The 16390-nt window shown below is 53.3% G+C and overlaps 1 protein-coding gene across 1 annotated transcript in view; it reads right to left on the bottom strand.

Annotated features, from left to right (window-relative positions):
- INTS3 (integrator complex subunit 3) overlaps positions 1–16390 on the bottom strand; it is a 37414-nt gene that overhangs the window by 7473 nt on the left and 13551 nt on the right. The window contains exons 4-18 of the mRNA XM_077764102.1: positions 14128–14241; positions 13851–13935; positions 11984–12050; positions 9537–9681; positions 8502–8631; positions 7080–7177; positions 5404–5595; positions 4393–4480; positions 3845–3924; positions 3362–3453; positions 2939–3045; positions 2143–2262; positions 1754–1883; positions 1077–1131; positions 763–867 (exon numbers count right to left, since the gene is read on the bottom strand). Coding sequence (XP_077620228.1) covers positions 763–867; positions 1077–1131; positions 1754–1883; positions 2143–2262; positions 2939–3045; positions 3362–3453; positions 3845–3924; positions 4393–4480; positions 5404–5595; positions 7080–7177; positions 8502–8631; positions 9537–9681; positions 11984–12050; positions 13851–13935; positions 14128–14241 — 1608 coding nt within the window. The remainder of the gene's footprint in view (positions 1–762; positions 868–1076; positions 1132–1753; positions 1884–2142; positions 2263–2938; positions 3046–3361; positions 3454–3844; positions 3925–4392; positions 4481–5403; positions 5596–7079; positions 7178–8501; positions 8632–9536; positions 9682–11983; positions 12051–13850; positions 13936–14127; positions 14242–16390) is intronic.

Raw genomic sequence — 16390 nt, 5'->3', positions numbered from 1 at the left:
GGGGACACCGAAGAGCCCACGTGAGTGGGGAAGGTGGGCTGCAGGAAGACGCTATGGAGGCCAGACGCCAGCCTGCTCCTGTCCTAACCAAAGGTAAACTTGCCGGTGCCGCAGAGGCTCGGTCACAATCTAGGTTGTGACGGTCATTGAAAATGTGATTTCCGGGACACCTGGGTGCCTCAGTCAGTTAAACGTCCGACTTCGGCTCAGGTTGTGATCTCACAGTTCATGGGTTCAAGCCCCACATGGGGCTCGCTGATGACAGCATGGAGCCTGCTTGGGATTTTCTGTCTCCCTCTCTCTGCCCCTCCCCGGCTCGTGCTCTCTCAAATATAAATGAACGGAAGAAGAAGAAAAAAAAAATGAGACTCCTGCTCTTCAGGGAGGATACAGGCAAGGGTCCAATCCCACCTAGAGCAGCAAGGGCTGGGGCCCCTGGGCACAGGGGCAGGGCGCACAGGAAAGGACGCGCGTCCACTGCCCAGTACTCCAAATTCAGTAGGCAAAAATAAACCCTTAAATGAATGGGCACACGTTGAGACTAAAAACAAGTGAAGAGAGGGGTGCCTGGCTTACTCAGTTGGTAGAGCATGCAACTCTTGAGCTCAGGGTTTTAAGTTTGAGTCCCACATAGGGGTATAGAGATTACTTGAAAATAAAATTTAAAAACTAGTGAAGAACTATTTCTCTCAAGTCTACAGCAAGATGCCCCCTGGACTGGGGCTCCTGTGGGTGGGTGGAGGGTCAGGGAGAGAAGCCTTACTCCTCAGTGATCTCCTCAGGCAACACCTCCCCTCGAAAGTGAGCTTTGAAGAGCTCCTGCAGGCAGGAAGCAAGGACAGACAGCTGCTCGGAGTCGAAGTCTTCCTGGGAGGGGACACAAGGAGTGGGTTCTCACCACCTGACCCAAGCCTCACTGCCCCCACCACCCGGAGCCACCTCCAGGGCCAAGAGGCCCTGCCCGCCAGAGGGGACCCATCTGGGACACGGGAAGGAAGGAGCCAGCTGCTTGGACGGGGAGTCCTATGCGGGGCGGGCTGTGCTGCTTCCTTCTTAAGGGGGATTGTTTCCCTCACCTCCAGGACCTGGTCCACGATTTCCTGCATGACCTCACATTGGGCCTCGGTGTCACTGCAGCATAGAATGGAGAGGAAATCGCAGGGACATACATGACAGCAGAGGGCAGGACACATACCCAGCAAAGCACATTCACGCACGGACAAAGCAAAGGAGGCCTGGGTGAATCCTGGCTTGGGTGGGGGAGGCTTTAGGGCAGAATTTGCTGCTCTCCATGCAAAAGGGAAATCCCCACCATCCTGCTTTGGTGCTCAGAGGCTCTTTTCCTCATAATCTATGAGTTAGGGCACCTGGGTGGCTCAGTCAGTTAAGCACCCAACTTCGGCTCAGGTCATGATCTCACACAATTTGTGAGTTCGAGCCCCGTGTCAGGCTCTGTGCTCACAGCTCGGAGCCTGGAGCCCGCTTTGGATTCTGTGTCTCCTTCTGTCTCTGCCCCTCCCCGGTCCCTGCTCTCTCTCTCAAAAATAAACATTAAAAAAAATAAAAAATAAATAAAAAAAAGAAACTATGGGGTGAGAAGCAGGTGTTGGGCAATGAGGAACCTCACAATCTAAAGGCAGAAGGCACAGCTCGGAGCCTCCACTGCCTCTCCACACCCCCAGCACCCCCGCTCGGTACCAGGGAGGAAGCTGGTGCTCGGCCTCCCGAGGCCTAGGACAGGACGCGCACGCACCTCCCCTTCTGGAGCTGGAGCACTTTGTCCCTTAGGGACTCGTCCAATTGGTCAAGATATGGGGTGATATCCACTGGCTCCTCCACAACCGTCTCCTTGATAGGGTGGAAGCGGAATTCTCTCTTCTTTCCTGAAGGGAAAGCAGTCATTTGCCCAGACGCCAGCCACAGGGACAGCCACCGGGTGTGCAGGGGGCCCTCGGCGTCGCCCCCTGCGTGTGGGCGCGCCCAGCCTAGGGAGCAGACGAGGGTGGGGCTCTGTGCCCTGGAGTCCCATCTAGTAACCCTGCTACGAAAACGAACTTGGGGGCCCAGGCAACACAGAGGCCGCTCCTGCCACCTGGTCCCCTCAGGGTGACACCACCTGAGCTCCTTTGATGCTGCACGTACCTCTGCTGCTGAGGTCCTCCTCGTCGTCACTGAAGGCTGCCTCCGCATTGTCGTAGCAACCCTCGTCCTTGTCTGACATGTGGTTGTCCATCTCCACGGAAACCGGCTCCTCAAGTTTGACTTGGGAGGAAAGAGACAAGGCATCCGATGGCCTCCTGTGACCTAACATGGCCGACACCCTGGAAAGGGGAGGCTGGGGAGCAGGGGGCTTACAGGCAGCTCATGACCTAAGGGCACCACAGAGCCTGAAGGACACCCTCTTGTCCTCACAACCTCCCACAGGGGCAGGCGGTTCTGCCAGGAGCAAGAAAGGAAGGGAGGTGCCCGCTGTGCTGAGCGCGTGTCATCCAGCAGGTGAGACCAGGGACAGTCCCAAGTGCTCTTCACTTCAAAACCGAGTTGGGAAGCTCTGCTTGGTTTGTCTTACCCCAAAACACAAAAGGGTGCACGTGTGTGTAACCGGGAGCAAGACCCGAGACCCAGCACGACCACCTCTCATCAGGGGCCAGGGGCCGGGAAGGCAGACACACGTCCCAGAAAAGCCTTCCCTGTGGAGGGGAGGCTTTTTCATGAGAGAAGAAACAGGTGCTGAGGAGCAAGAGAGGGCAGCACAAGTCAGGTAGGATCAGACGGAAAAAGAACCAAAGAAGACAACACATAAATGCATCAGAAAAGCAAGTGAGGAAGGAAAACCGGAACCAGACAGTCAGAGGTGGAGACCCGCACGGGGGGGACCCCCTACGTGGCTAAGAGCCCTGGGTGTCCCACACAGGTGACGGGAGGGAGGGTCCCATACCTTCCACAGGTGGGCTGGGTGAGCTGCAGAACTCAGGGAACTTCTCCCTGAGCATTGCCCGCAGCTCCTTATCCAACTTGGGGTTGTCGAACAGGGGAGCCAGATGCCTGGGGGGGAACACGAATGAAGGTCCACGTCGCAGCTCCTCACCTCTAATACGGCGTGCACTTAGGGAGACGGGTCTACGGCTGACCAGCACAGCCGGGCTGCACTCAAAGCCTCGGGATATGACGGCAAGACAGAAATCTCTTTAAGAGTCAAGAGGACATATTCCCAGCCGTCTGCGATGGGGCCAGTACTTTCTATACTAGTCAAGAAAAAAGGGTCTGCAGTGGTCTGACAGTATCTGAATGTGCCTCGCCTAGTGATACAGGAGAAAACAACCCATCCCCCAACCTGCCTACAGGCACATGAAGTTCTTACGCCAAGACCCGTTTCTCCACAATGTGGTTGAGGGAGGAGAAGACACCCTGTCGCACGTGGCCCTCCAAAGGTGGATAGAAATTGGGAATGATCTGGAAGGGAAGAAAGGGAGGGGAGAATGAGCACAGGACTTTCCATCCAGAGTGTTCTGTACTAGATCTAAGAGGCTGCTTCAGTTTTGATTAGGAGACACTGGGGAAATATGACTGTAGAAAGGTCTGGAATGATCCTGAGCATTCCAAGCTGCTAAAATGGTTAATTCTTACTAGACCTGGTTGTTCCTCAGAGAGACCAGATTCTATCTTAAGTCATTATCCCTCAAGTCGAGAAAGCCCATGGAGACATGGCAAGATCCCATGGGAGATGGCGGGAATAGGGGAAGGGTACTGCTCACTAACTTGAGGGCCAGGACCTAGGATTACAGGTGCTCCCACAATGAAGGGCACTGGGAAGACCTAGAAGGTGAAGGGGACACACACTTACGCGGCACATGAAGTCCAGGAGTGTGGCAGTGATGGCTGGGTGTGGCTTCATGGAGTGGTGCATGACCAGGATGGCTGGTTCTGGAGAAGGAAGAATTAAAGGGCCCCCACATCAGGCAGTTTGTTCCCAGTTCCATGAAACAAGGCATCAGAACAGACGAATGGTTCCAGAGAGAGCTGTATCCCTTCTCCCTATTCTCACTGAGCAGACCCAAAAGCAGACAACCCCAAACAGCTCCTAGCTCTCATCTCCCTTGTCCAGCATCTGGCTTAGAGGAGGGTGGTGGTGGGAGAGAAAACGCAGGGCTCGGCACAGCTGCCCCACCGGCGCGTGAGCATAAGGCTCTAGGGCAAGAGAAGGGGAGTGCGTGCCTGGCCTCATGAAAGCAGTCTTCCTTCCTCGTCAAGGGTGCCCTCGTGAGGAACAACGGAACTGCTCCCAGATAAGCGGTCTCCCCCAATGCTGCCCTGAGGGTTATGACCACTGTCACCGAGACTAGGCAGCAGCCTGGCAGATGGCGGTGGTGTTACCTGCTCCCAGTCACATACCTATGTTCATAATGCTATCCTTGTCTGGGCTAAAGAACAGCCAGTCATAAAACAAAGCCAGCTTGGCATTGGAGGCAGCGACATTTGACTGGAAGAGAGAGGTGAGAAAAGATGGTTGGTTTCATCACACAGCAACCTTCCCTGCACAAGCCCAAGACAGACTCCAGGGTCCATGTGGCTGCCTGTCTATGAAGAGAATTGAGTTCCGAGTGAGACAGACCGCAGCCTCCAGGGGGGAGGGCACCCACGTCTGCGTGTCAGTGAGACTGGCCTCAGTCTCACCAATCAAGTGGCCAGGGACTGGCCTCGGTTCTCGTTCGTCCAGAACACAGCCCTGCTCCTAGAGAAGGAGACTGGGGCCTAGCCGACACAGAACTCAGACTAGGGCTTAGGCTGCCCTTCCTGGGCTCCTGGGGCACATTCCCGGCTGAAAGCCCCCTAGGAACAGCAGTCAGCACATTCCAAGGACCCAGTCAGCCGGGGGAGGGAACTCTGCTGGAAGAAGTCAGAAGGCAGCTAGAGGCCAGAGAGCAGACAGTTTGGAGTTTCCCCACCTAAGGGACAGAGAGGAAAATGAAACGGCTGAAAGAAACAGCTCCCCTGTGCAGTTTGCACAAGTAACCAAAGCTGATGTCAAAAGGCTGTGAAGTGAGGGTTTAAGACAAGCCCAGAATGTGAGGAAGGAGCCATTCAGAGGAGTAACTACATACGGTTCTGGGAGCTAAAGGTAAAGACAGGGAGGCCTCAGAAATCGAGGCTTGGAGGTCAGCAGTGAAAGCAGAGATGAACCTGTCCAACTCCAAACCCAGATGGGAAATACTGAGTGTAGTCAACTCCCAGAGAGACGGACAGAGGCAGGAGGAAGGCTGACATTCAGCGGGAAGAAAGTGAAGGAAGGGTCTGTAGGGGTCAGGAGGCCCAGAGAGTCACGAAGCCTGGAAATATGGCAAACTCGAGGGACAAGGGCCCTTCACCACCCGAGAGCCTCCACCCCACAGCCCAGCCCCTCACCGTGCACGTTGTCAGGAGCCAGCCGATGATGGCCCATCGGGGCAAGATATCTGAGCTCAGCACTTCATTTGAAGGGTGGACAACCCCACAGATGTAGCGGATGAGGTCACAGCGCAGGGACTGACTGTCTGGGGTTGACAGGTACTGGCGCTGGAACCAATCCTGGTAGCGCTTCTGCTGACCAAACCGCACCTGGAGAAAGGGGGCGCCGGGGGGGCTCAGGAGGGAGGGTGGGGTCTCGGGCTGAGGAGCGGCACTCAACGCTAGGCGCCGCCTACCCTCCACCTTCAACTCATTCACTAACTCAAGCTTTCTTCTCAGGCCTCTCCTCCTTTGGGAAGACTCCCTGTTTTAAATCTTCCTTGACTGAAAAAAGTTGCCAAGAACCTTCCTCGCTCACGTCTTGTGCCAGGGGTGCCTTCGTTCCTGCCACCAACCTACTGTCCCAATGACCCCCAACTGTGACTGCAGCCGGGTTTTTGGTTCCTTCCTCCTGTTCCGGTCACTGACTGCCCAGTAGTAAGCACTTTTCTTACCCCTTCTTATTTTCTCAAGCCCCTTGTGGACAGCAAGAAATGTTCCTCAAGAACGAGAGCTGACCCTGACAAAGAGCTGGCCGAGTGACTGAAGGGTCATTATCCCAGGTACACAGACTCTCCAAACGTTCTTGCAGCAATTCCTTCCCCCGATCAGACTCTAATGTGATTACAAATGGCAACCCTGAGTAAGAGGGGAAATCTGGTTTTCCTCTTCTATTCCCAAAATTCAACCAAACTAGAGAGAGAGCAGAAAGGTTAAAACGAAAGATACATCTAGAACCAACGCCATTCAATAGAAGTTTCAGTAATGGTGATTACTGAGCATTTAAAGCGTAGCTACCACAACCAAGGTACTGAATCTTTTATTTTACCTAGCTTTAACTAATTTACTTATTAAATTATTTTTAGTAACTTCTACATTCAACATGGGGCTTGAATTCACGACCCTACCTGGAGATCAAAAGACACATGTTCTACCAAATAAGCCAGCCAGGTGTCCCTAGCTTTAACTAATTTAAATGGCAACCCATGGCCAGTGGCTACCATACGGGGTAGCACAGATCTGCCCGGTTCCCCTGGATGACCAGGAAACCAAAAGTAGATGAGGCCAGAGGCTCCCCAACTCCAGACTGGCTGGAGAGGAGCTGTTGCCTGGAAACTCTGTTAAACAAACACAGATTCCTCAGTCAGAGTATCTGGGAGACTGCGATCCTGGAAGATGTATATTTAACATGCTGCTCAAGCAATTCTGCTAGAATTTAGCCATGTTTGGAAACCAACAGGCCAGAGCTCTTCCTGAGAATTCACATTCAGCCAGAGGAATGGTGGGTTTCTCAGAACGAACACTTCTCTATACCCTTTTACACATGTTTCACACTTGTAAGTTACATAATTTGTGTATGATTTTTGGTTTAGCAACTATTTTAGACAGACTGAAAGCTTCACAAGCACTCTAACCGTACCTCTTTAACTGAACACTGTCTCCCCAGCTCACAGCACCTGCCCCATGCCAGGCAGACCGGGTACCCACTGGACCACCACTCTGCCAGCAGCACTCAGTGGTGACGCGTCTGCAGGACAGAGGGGGAAGCGCAGCCAACCTGCAGCTTCTGCTCCTGCTGCGAGAGATGAGCTCACCCGGGAGGTCATGAAGAGGAGCTTAGTCTCCATGTCGGGGGTTAGACGACACGCCAGGAATTTTCGGGATGTTCTGGACTGAAGAAGCTGCAGGATGCCTGGGCCAAGGGTGTAAGGGAAGAGAAAAGAGAGAACCCTGAGGACCTTCTAGAGGGACAGAAGGCAGGTGGGGAACCTGGGCCAGGTATTTACGGCCAGCGGTCTTGCTCACGGGGAAATTCTGAGACCAGACCAACAGGGGTCAAGCACAGATACAAGTGGGGGCTCAACTCAGCATCTGAATGCTCTGCTCCAACCAACCACCATCCCCAGGACCCAGATATATTACTTCTTTTCTGCTCCTGGTCGTCCAGAGCCCCCCACTCACATTCCAGTTGGCAACATGTGGGAAAGTCAGGGGGAAACATGGGCAACCCTAGCCTCTCTTTCTTCTCCTGATGGTCCCATCTCTGGGTCCTGGGATCAATGTGGTTGTGGTATAGGCACGGGCTCTGGAGTCAGACAGACCTGGATCCAAATCCTGCCTCTGACACTCACTAGCTGTGTGGCCTTGGGCAAATTACTTAATCTCCTTGAACCTCATTTTCTTTATCTGTAAACATGGAAAGTAAAATATCCATCTTACAGCGTTGTCCTGAGAATTAAATGAATTAACACACATGTGCCTAGCACACATAAACACTCAAAACAACTCAACACATGCTCAGTGTAAGAGCAAAACAATACAAAAGGGGGACTAGGAGCTCCCTCTCCTTTCCGGACTCTCCGGGGCCCAGACAACTGTTCCCATGTGTGCACACAGGTACGCACGCGCGCGCGCACACACTCTCTCTCTCTCTCTGTCTCTCTCATGCATGTTGCAGGTGGGCGGGGACCCTGAAAAGGGGAAAGGGTTATCAAAAGGACCTTGTCCAGGAGAGGCACACTAGACTCCCTCCCCTGAACAGAATTTCGGCTTAGCTGGATCTCGGGAATTCAGAGGCAAGACTGCTAGCAGGGAGAAGCGCTCTCTTACAGGGCGAATTCCAGCCCCTCTGCTGACTCAGTCTCACGAGCTGACCTCTGACTCCTCTGCTGGACCCAGTAAGCCTGGAAACTGGTCATCAGCTCACCTCCCAAGCCAAAGAGGAGGAGGGAGCTGGAGGAGGAGGGGGAGGATCATGCTTCTACCTCAGTTTTTCTTGGGAGCAATGGCAGCAGCAGCCTGCCAAGCAGGGGCTGTCTGGGAACCATAAGACTTGCTCTCAACTCGTGCCACCCCCACATCCAGCTGTACTGGGCAGAGCCTGTCCCGTCCCAAGCTTCCTATTTCTGGCCACCAAGCCTCTCTCCTACCCTCCAGCCTCCGCCCTCTTGACTCACTCAGCACACACACACTGAACTCCCACCTCTCAAGAGCAGGATGCCCTGGCCCTTACTTACCTGTGAACTGGGGACTTAAGGCCTGAGGGTTATGGATAATATCTTTCCAAAGCAGTTCAAATTCTGGTATCCTGGCAACATTCTGAAGTAGTCGTACGAGGTCCCGGCCAATCATCAAACATTCCATGAACTTGATGAGGGGATGGGGGACAGGAGAGAGAATGAAAACATGGATGATTTACCTGCTGCAGGGAGACCAAGGAGCGGCTCGTTCTCGGGAAGGAAGGAAAGAGGGCCGAAGGGACCAGAGGGTTTCTTCTGGCACCGAAGGACCGGCTCCCAGCTGCTTGGGGGAGAGAGCTGGAAGCCGGGGACGGACATACGGACGATAGGCTGCTGGAAACTGCTGAAGCCCTGCTGACTTTCACACCAATCTATTCCTTTCTGCCCAGAATGGTCTTGACCCAGGTCGAGAGACCACACTTCCAAAAGGACAGGACCGGCAAGCTTAGCCCCAGACACCTTCCCAGACCCCCTTTGGTCCAACAGAGCCGCCTGTGCTAAGGGAAATGATCTCCATCCGTGCTGTCCAAAAGGGTCACCACCAGCCACATGAGGCTAACGAGCACTTAAAATGTGTGTGGATAATTCAACTAAGGAACTCAACTTTTAAATTTTCTTTTGATTAAATTGCCACACGTGGGGAGTGGGACTGCATTAAAGATCAGAGCTCTGGGATCGCTCTTGGAAGATCTCACAGTGGACAGTTCATAATCCCACTTGACCACAGCCGTCACCCAGGTGGGTGTGGGAGGTGGCCTAACAGTGGGCAGCTGGTGTCTGTGGTGTGCAAATGCCCATGAAGAGGGCCTGAAAACCCCTAGCGTGCCAGTCTAACAGACAGCATTTCCTGGAGCCAGAGCTGTTCCACATGGATTGCCCACCTTCTCCCTTCCTCGGTTTCAGAATGATGAAAACACACCAGGCCTTGAGCCACCCCCATCTCTCCAAAACGACATCTCTAGCCTAGGTCACCTCAAAAGGTGTACACAGATGTCCACCCTAGGTTCATCTGCCCACTGTCTTCGTCCTCACCCGTTCCCGAAGCAGCGACATGCAAAAGTCCACCTCCTTCTGCCGCAGGGCCTGGAGCTGGGCGGTTCCGTGGTGGTCGACGATGAGGCGGAGGTACGTGTACACAGCCATGGCAATGAGGATGCTGCTCTTCAACACCCATTCCCTGCAGAAGGTGGGGGGACAGCTGGCATCTGCGCGCTGTGTAGACTCGTTCCCCCTCCCGGTTCATGCCCACACTTGCTTCTGGGGCCTCAGAAATGTCCGATGATCGGCACTGGGAGGAGGATCATTGATTCCCTGATGGTTTGCTCATGACCTATCTTGGACTACCAACTGGCTCAGGTAGGGACAACCTCCTACCACTCCACCAGGTGCCCAATGGAGATAAGCGCCGAATGAAAGCAACCTCCCTCTTTCACGTAACTGTTTGGCTTCCAATCAAATACTTGTTCATTGATTTGCTCGTTCAAACATTTACTGAGCACCTGTCATGTATGTGCCAAGCACCATGTGAGGCACTAGGGACAGAGATTAAACTCTAGCTTCTATCCAGCCCAGAGAATGGGGGAAAGAGATTCTTGAAGTGTCCCAAAGCCAGCAGTTCTTACAGTGTGGAAAGAGGACCTCCAGGGGCTAAGACACCTTGGGGACCCTGGAGGTTTCAGGATGCACTGTGTCAGCCCTTGGCCACCTGCCATGCTATACAGGGTTCCCTGGCTCTCTGGCCACTCCTCCCACTCCCAGACAGTAACCTGAAATCACGATCTGAAAAGAACATGATTTTGGATGGCAAAGCTTGTTTTCCCAGTAGTTGTTAAATTTCTCTGGGGGAAAAGGTAATGAGTCGTGTGCTCCCTGCTGCTTTAAAAAGGGTAGGGAGACAGTGGGGAGAGAACAAAACTCCAAAGCGGTCTCAAGTGCCAAAACTGGGGAGCCATCTCCCTGAAGCAAGTACTTGTAAGGGCTTTGGTACCCCTGCTGGAAGCCAGGGAACCAGAGAAAGAAATTTAATTAAGCTAACCAGGCAACATCCTGATTCCGGAAAAGTAATCAAGACACCTAATTAAAAGACTCTAGTCTTTTCCTTTCACAGAATGAACACAGAAGCTAAGGACAATGGGGAGGCTCTCCCCGACATGCTACCTGTTAATTCCACGGCCTTAGAGACCCTTAGGAAGGAAGGAGAAGGGGGGATGTGGAAGAAGACTTTGTTTTGTCTGGTTTTTGAGAGAGCAAGCGAGTGAGCAAGCATGCGAGTAGGGAATGGGCAGAGGTAGGGAGAGAATCCCAAGCAGGCTCTGCGCTCTGAGCCCAACACCTAGCTCGATCTCACAACCATGAGATCATGACCAGAGCTGAAATCAAGAGTTGGACACTTGAAACCGACTGGGTCACCCAGGCATCCCAAGAAGATGGTTTTAAACATCTAGGGATTCATTTACACCAAAGGATTTGAGTTTTTATTGGACAGGAGCAGAGGGAGGGCGGTTATCTACCCAAGGGAGGGAACTGCAGCTTTACCACGGAGGAGCAGAAACAAAATGAAAACGACCATCTAGGAAGACTGTGAGCAGGGGGTGAATGCATCTGAGTCCTGGGATGGGGTAATAAAGAGAAGAAGAAAGTGAGACCATCGGACCCAGGACACCAGAAGGCACAGAGACCCTGCAAGAACGTGCTAGGATCTCCGGGGCTGTGCAGTGGCCCCAAGCCAAGTGCCCAAGGCCAAGCCGCAGCAGAGAGTAGAGCCCAGGGCACCAGGTGGCGCCCAGCTCTCCGCTGGGGCCGTGCCCGGAATATGTGTGAATAAGGGAGGAAGTCTGTTCTTCTGAAGCACAGGAAATATGGACATTCGACTACTGTGCTGGCCTCGCAGAGAACAGACTCAGAAGACAAGCAACAGGAGACCAAGCGGAGGCCTCCCCCCCCAACAAGTTCAAATATGGAACAGCCCCTATAAAATTTCTGGTCCTTTGACGGGAAAGGGAAAGAACTGGCCAGAAGCCCAGTGTATCCCCCTTAGGCCCTCTACCACTGCAGCCCCCCAGGCCTGTGTGCTGACTTGAGCAGAGTTCCCAGGCCCGTCACCTCCTCGTTCCCACCGCTCCGCCTGCCACTTCAAGAGAGCAGGGGCTGTTGGGTGGAGAGCCTCGGAAGGGAGAAAAGGGGTACCTGCCAGGCCTGAGTGGTTGGCTGGCCCCACTCTGCTGAGCTCATTCTCCCATGTCTCCCCCCAAAAGATAAACATTCCAAGGAGGTCTGGATCAAAAATAAACCTTTATCAGATGAAACTAGTTTTTCCTGGGCTCTGAGATATTTTGGCAAAGACCTCTGTCCCACCCCGCAACCCCTGGACCATGCCATGGCCTTGATTCTTCCACTTGCCCTCCCTCCCCCGCCTCACCTTCTCTAACCTTAGGTGTTCTCAGGCCACCCACACCTGTACCCGTCATGGTGGACTCTACCTCTGCTCTGTCAGGATATCCAGGACACTCTCTGCCAACCAGATATTTTTTGCAGTAACATCTCCACCTGATTTCAAAGGGGGAGAAAACAGAACAAGAATGGCTTTGATTAGCAGGTCCACTAATCCAACACAGTTTACCCATCCTGCTTCTCCATCCCTAACTGGAGGTTCTGAGCATTGGAAAATCTTTCTGTTCAGTCACACTTTGAAGTTTCCCTTTTGCCTCCACAGAGAAAAGAAGGGAAAGTTCTAGAATTTTCCAGAAACCAGAGCTGTTACTTTTCCATAGATTGGGGGTTGAAGTGGGATACTCTGACCCTGGAAATGGAATGTCTGGGACACAGACATGAAGAGCCCCTGGTTGGAAAAAAGGGTGACATCTCAAATAGGGCCTGAGATACAGGCAGCCAGTGACAATGGCCATCCAGCATCAGGATGTCCCAAATCCCAAGTCAGGCACATGACAGGCCAAGGGTTTCTTGTTTCCAGGTATCACGGTCTTCTGTGCTTGCTATGGAACTTCCTGGGGCAGAATTACATGTGGCAATCCCAGACCAAAGCCCAAGGATGCGAAGTGGAGACTGGAAAGACCAAACAGGGAAGGAAACACGAGGAGGTAAAAGAGCCAGTACAACACCATGCTTGCTCCTTCCGAATTTAAAAAGTCCGCGTCAGGGCGCCCGAGTAGCTCAGTCAGCTGAGCATCCAACTTCAACTCAGGTCGTGATCTCTCACTTCATGGGTTCAAGCCCCGCGTCAGGCTCTGTGCTGTTAGCTTTGGGCCTGGAGCCTGCTTCAGATTCTGTGTCTCCCTCTCTCTCTCTGCCCTTCCCTGGCTCACACTCTGTCTCTCTCTGCCTCCCCTGCTCGTGCTCTGTCTCTCTCAAAAATAAACAGTAAAAAGAAAAAAATTAAAAAAAAAAAAAGGTCACATGTCACACAGGGTAAGGTTTATGCTCATCGAAACAGGAGCACCGGGTTACAGACAATCCTAAAGGGGACGTGAGGAACCAACGGGAACGAGGAGATAGCGGAGCAGGTGATTTTTAAACAAACACGTGATTTGGGGAGAAGAGGCAGCATGGGCAGGCCTCTTGGATATTCAGTGGCTCGGACTGATGTCACTGATGCCAACAAGATAATAAAACCAAAATGTCAGGGTCCCTTCTGTGACACAGTTCTTCCCTCAAACTGGTCCCCAACAGATGCCATAAATATTTGGAAGCAAGAGCTGAAACATGGGAGTGGAGCCAAGGAAGACACTTGGGTTTCTGAAAGCATAATTCATGGGAACAAATGATCTGCCCTCCCCTCTCTTCCCATTCCCTCCAGATCTTTCCTTTTTTTTTTTTTAATGTCTTTATTTTGAGAGACAGAGACAGACAGCAACCAGGGGAGGGGCAAAGAGAGGGAGACACAGAATCTGAAGCAGCTCCAGGCTCTGAGCTGTCAGCACAGAGCCCAACGCGGGGCTCGAACCCACGAACTGTGAGATCATGACCTGAGCTGAGGTCAGACGCTTAACTGACTGAGCCACCCAGGCGCCCCCTCTCCAGATCCCTCCTTGTCCAACTTGCCATGAAACCCCAGAGTAAGGACTGGCTAAACCAGGCCAACTATTCTACGCTGTGCACTGAGCTTGGCAGGAAGGAAAACAAGGCAGGACATACTGCTTCAAGAGACCCCTCCCCCTATGACTTTTCCATTTCTGCCTGCAGCATGTGTGGCCAGAAGAGGCCTGTCTCAGAAGGAAAGAATCCAGGCAACCCAGGAACTGAAACCCCCAGGCCCTTCACTGTCCTCCACAGCCTGCACCCAGCCTCTGGGCTCCTCTCTCTCCTTTGCACTCTTGCCATCCAACTCACCGGCAATCTGCTTCATGAACGTCATGCAGACACCGTCGGCGCCCAGAACCGCACTCTTCACTAGCTCCCGCACCAGCCACACCAACTAAAGGAGAGAGGAGACGGATGAAGGGAAGGGCCTGTAAATCTGAGGAAGGGGTAAATCCGACCATGTTACAGTTTAGGTGTACGAAGGTGGGGCATGTCACCCGATTCCGCTTTCCCTTTCCTCTGAGAGAGAGGGTCCGTCCTCTCTTGTGTCTTCGAGCTGGCTCTCCCTCTCCGTTCCCAGCCTTACCTGAGTGCGGCAGGTATCCTGCAGCTTCAGGTACTTCTCCATAAGTATCTGGTTGATCTTGTTCAGGACAATATTCATGCCGTCACGACTCACCAGAGCCAAGTCCCGGTAACACTGTGAGAAGCAAGGTTGTAAGCAGCTGGTAGACTGAGGACAGGTTCCCCCCTTCACCTTAAATACCGCTCGTGGGATTCAAGTGGCCACTGTGGATGCTTCTGCCCTTCCACCCCAACCCATCCCTGGTGCGGTCACGCAGGGCGGGAAAAAGGCACGGAGCTCCTCTCCGAGAAGGCAGGAAAGCCTCCTGAGAAAAGCTCCTCGTCCCCCCACGTCTCTTCTTAGAAACTGTCCCACTGTTTCCGGCCACAAGCCGGGCAAAACCAGGTGGAGGCCATCTGCTTTTCATCTGCCAGTGAAAGGTCACTGCAGGATGGGTTTGGTTGAACAGACCAGAAAGGCTCTCAAAGAGGGTTTTGGCCTTGCAATGACTCAACCAGATGAAGCAAAGGGCTAGGGGCATTAGGGTAAAGGATCCAGGGACCAGGGCCCCAGAGAGAAAGGGCAGAAACAAACTGAACTTCCGTAACTAAATATTGTTCTTTGCTCTGCCAAGCACTGAACAAGGAGGGGTCCTCAGGCGCACCCAGCCCTGGGACAGGTGAGGGAAGGTACACCCGTCTTCGAGTGCTCTTGCTCCCCTTCCCGAGAGCATTCTCACCCTGGCTGCCTGGAGAGCAGATTCCCAGAGGAGGGAGGCCTCAGTAGCCCACTGAGCTGCAGGCTGTCAGGGTCTCAGCACAAAGGGTAAAATTAGGTGGGTGGCACCCCACCACCTTCAGAAAGCAAGCGGCGTCAACCCCGAGAGCAGTGGTGCTGAGCTAGCGTGCGCTGGCAGCGCGCGCCGGCTCTGTACCGTGCGTGCGCTGCATCGGAACCCTGTAAGCAACCACCAGTTACTATCTCCGTTCTTACTGATGAAGAAATAGGCACAAGGAAGTAAAGTGATTTGCCCCAGGTCACTGAAGAGACGGAAGAAAAGCCAGAATCAAGTCCAGGCAGTCCCGTTCTAGATTCCATGCTCTTAACACCTCTGCCAGTGCTAGAAATAGCTGCGAGAGGAGGCTACTGGGGAGGGAGGGAAGGAACTAAGGTGGCTGTGAGACAACTGCATCCCTAAGCTCTTTCACCATCAGCGTCCGGAAGGGAAGTGCTCCTCCTGTGCTCCGGCCTCGCTGTGAGGAGCGACTCCTGAGACCTCAGGTACTGTTACTTCCTCCGGCTTCTCCTGACCATAAGTCAAACAACCGATCTGATAAACACACCAACACTGAGAGATCCCTCATGTGCCACAACTTTGCATACCCAAAGCAGAATTTAATTATCTTCTGTGTCTGAGATCAAAAAGTACAAGCAAAATGAGGGAGGGGGGTGGGGGCGCACCTGGGTGGCTCAGTTAAGCGTCCAACTCTTGATTTTGGCTCAGGTCACGATCTCATGGTTCTTGGGACGGAGCCCCGTGGTGGGCTCTGCATCTCCCTCAGTCTCTGCCCCTCCCCCACCCGTGTGCGTGCGCTCTCTCAAGAATAACCGCTAGAAGTAAAAAACCAAAAAAATACAAGCAAAGGAATAATTAATGGATCCGGGAACCTAGTAAGCTACAGCTAACAGCGTAGGGTGGTCACTTAATTAAAGGTGCTTCAGCCCTGGAGCCTCCCCTGGAGGTGTGACTTACAGGGCGGGCAGGGGGAGGAGGGAGCCGGGGGCAGGGGAAGAGCCACGTCAGGACAAAGACAGAGACCAGACTCGCCAGAGAGAAGCCCTGTCTGTTCCACAAAGAGCAGAAATGCAGAACGGACCCAGGACGGGGAAGGAGGACAAGTCTCTCAGGAGGCACATGGACAGAGAAGACAGACGATCCCGTCTGCCCGATCCCGTGTGCCACGCGGGCCTTACCAACCACACTGCTGCTGACACATGCAGCCAAGCACCAGGGCACCCCTCCGGATGCTGCCAGTGGCCTCACCAACCCCTGTGCTAGTTTTCGGACTGGCTTTGAAGAGAAGTAGATGTAAAAAAAAAAAAAAAAAAAATTCAGAGGAGAGAAGCAGAGGAAGAAAGGAAAGGTGACAGGAGGCCATGGAGGCAGCGCTTCTGCCCCAGAACCTCCAGGCTGAGCCCAGGCAGCCTCCAACCTACCTTCTTAACCGAGAACTGCCAAGGCCTGGGTGCTTGACTCTGAGGAAACGAAACTGCCAGACCCTCC

This window comes from Crocuta crocuta, unplaced genomic scaffold (assembly GCF_008692635.1).
Source record: "Crocuta crocuta isolate KB4526 unplaced genomic scaffold, BGI_CrCroc_1.0 scaffold528, whole genome shotgun sequence".
Lineage (NCBI taxonomy): Eukaryota > Metazoa > Chordata > Mammalia > Carnivora > Hyaenidae > Crocuta > Crocuta crocuta.
The sequence above is the reverse complement of the archived record's forward strand: the minus strand, read 5'-3'. Positions and strand labels throughout refer to the sequence as shown.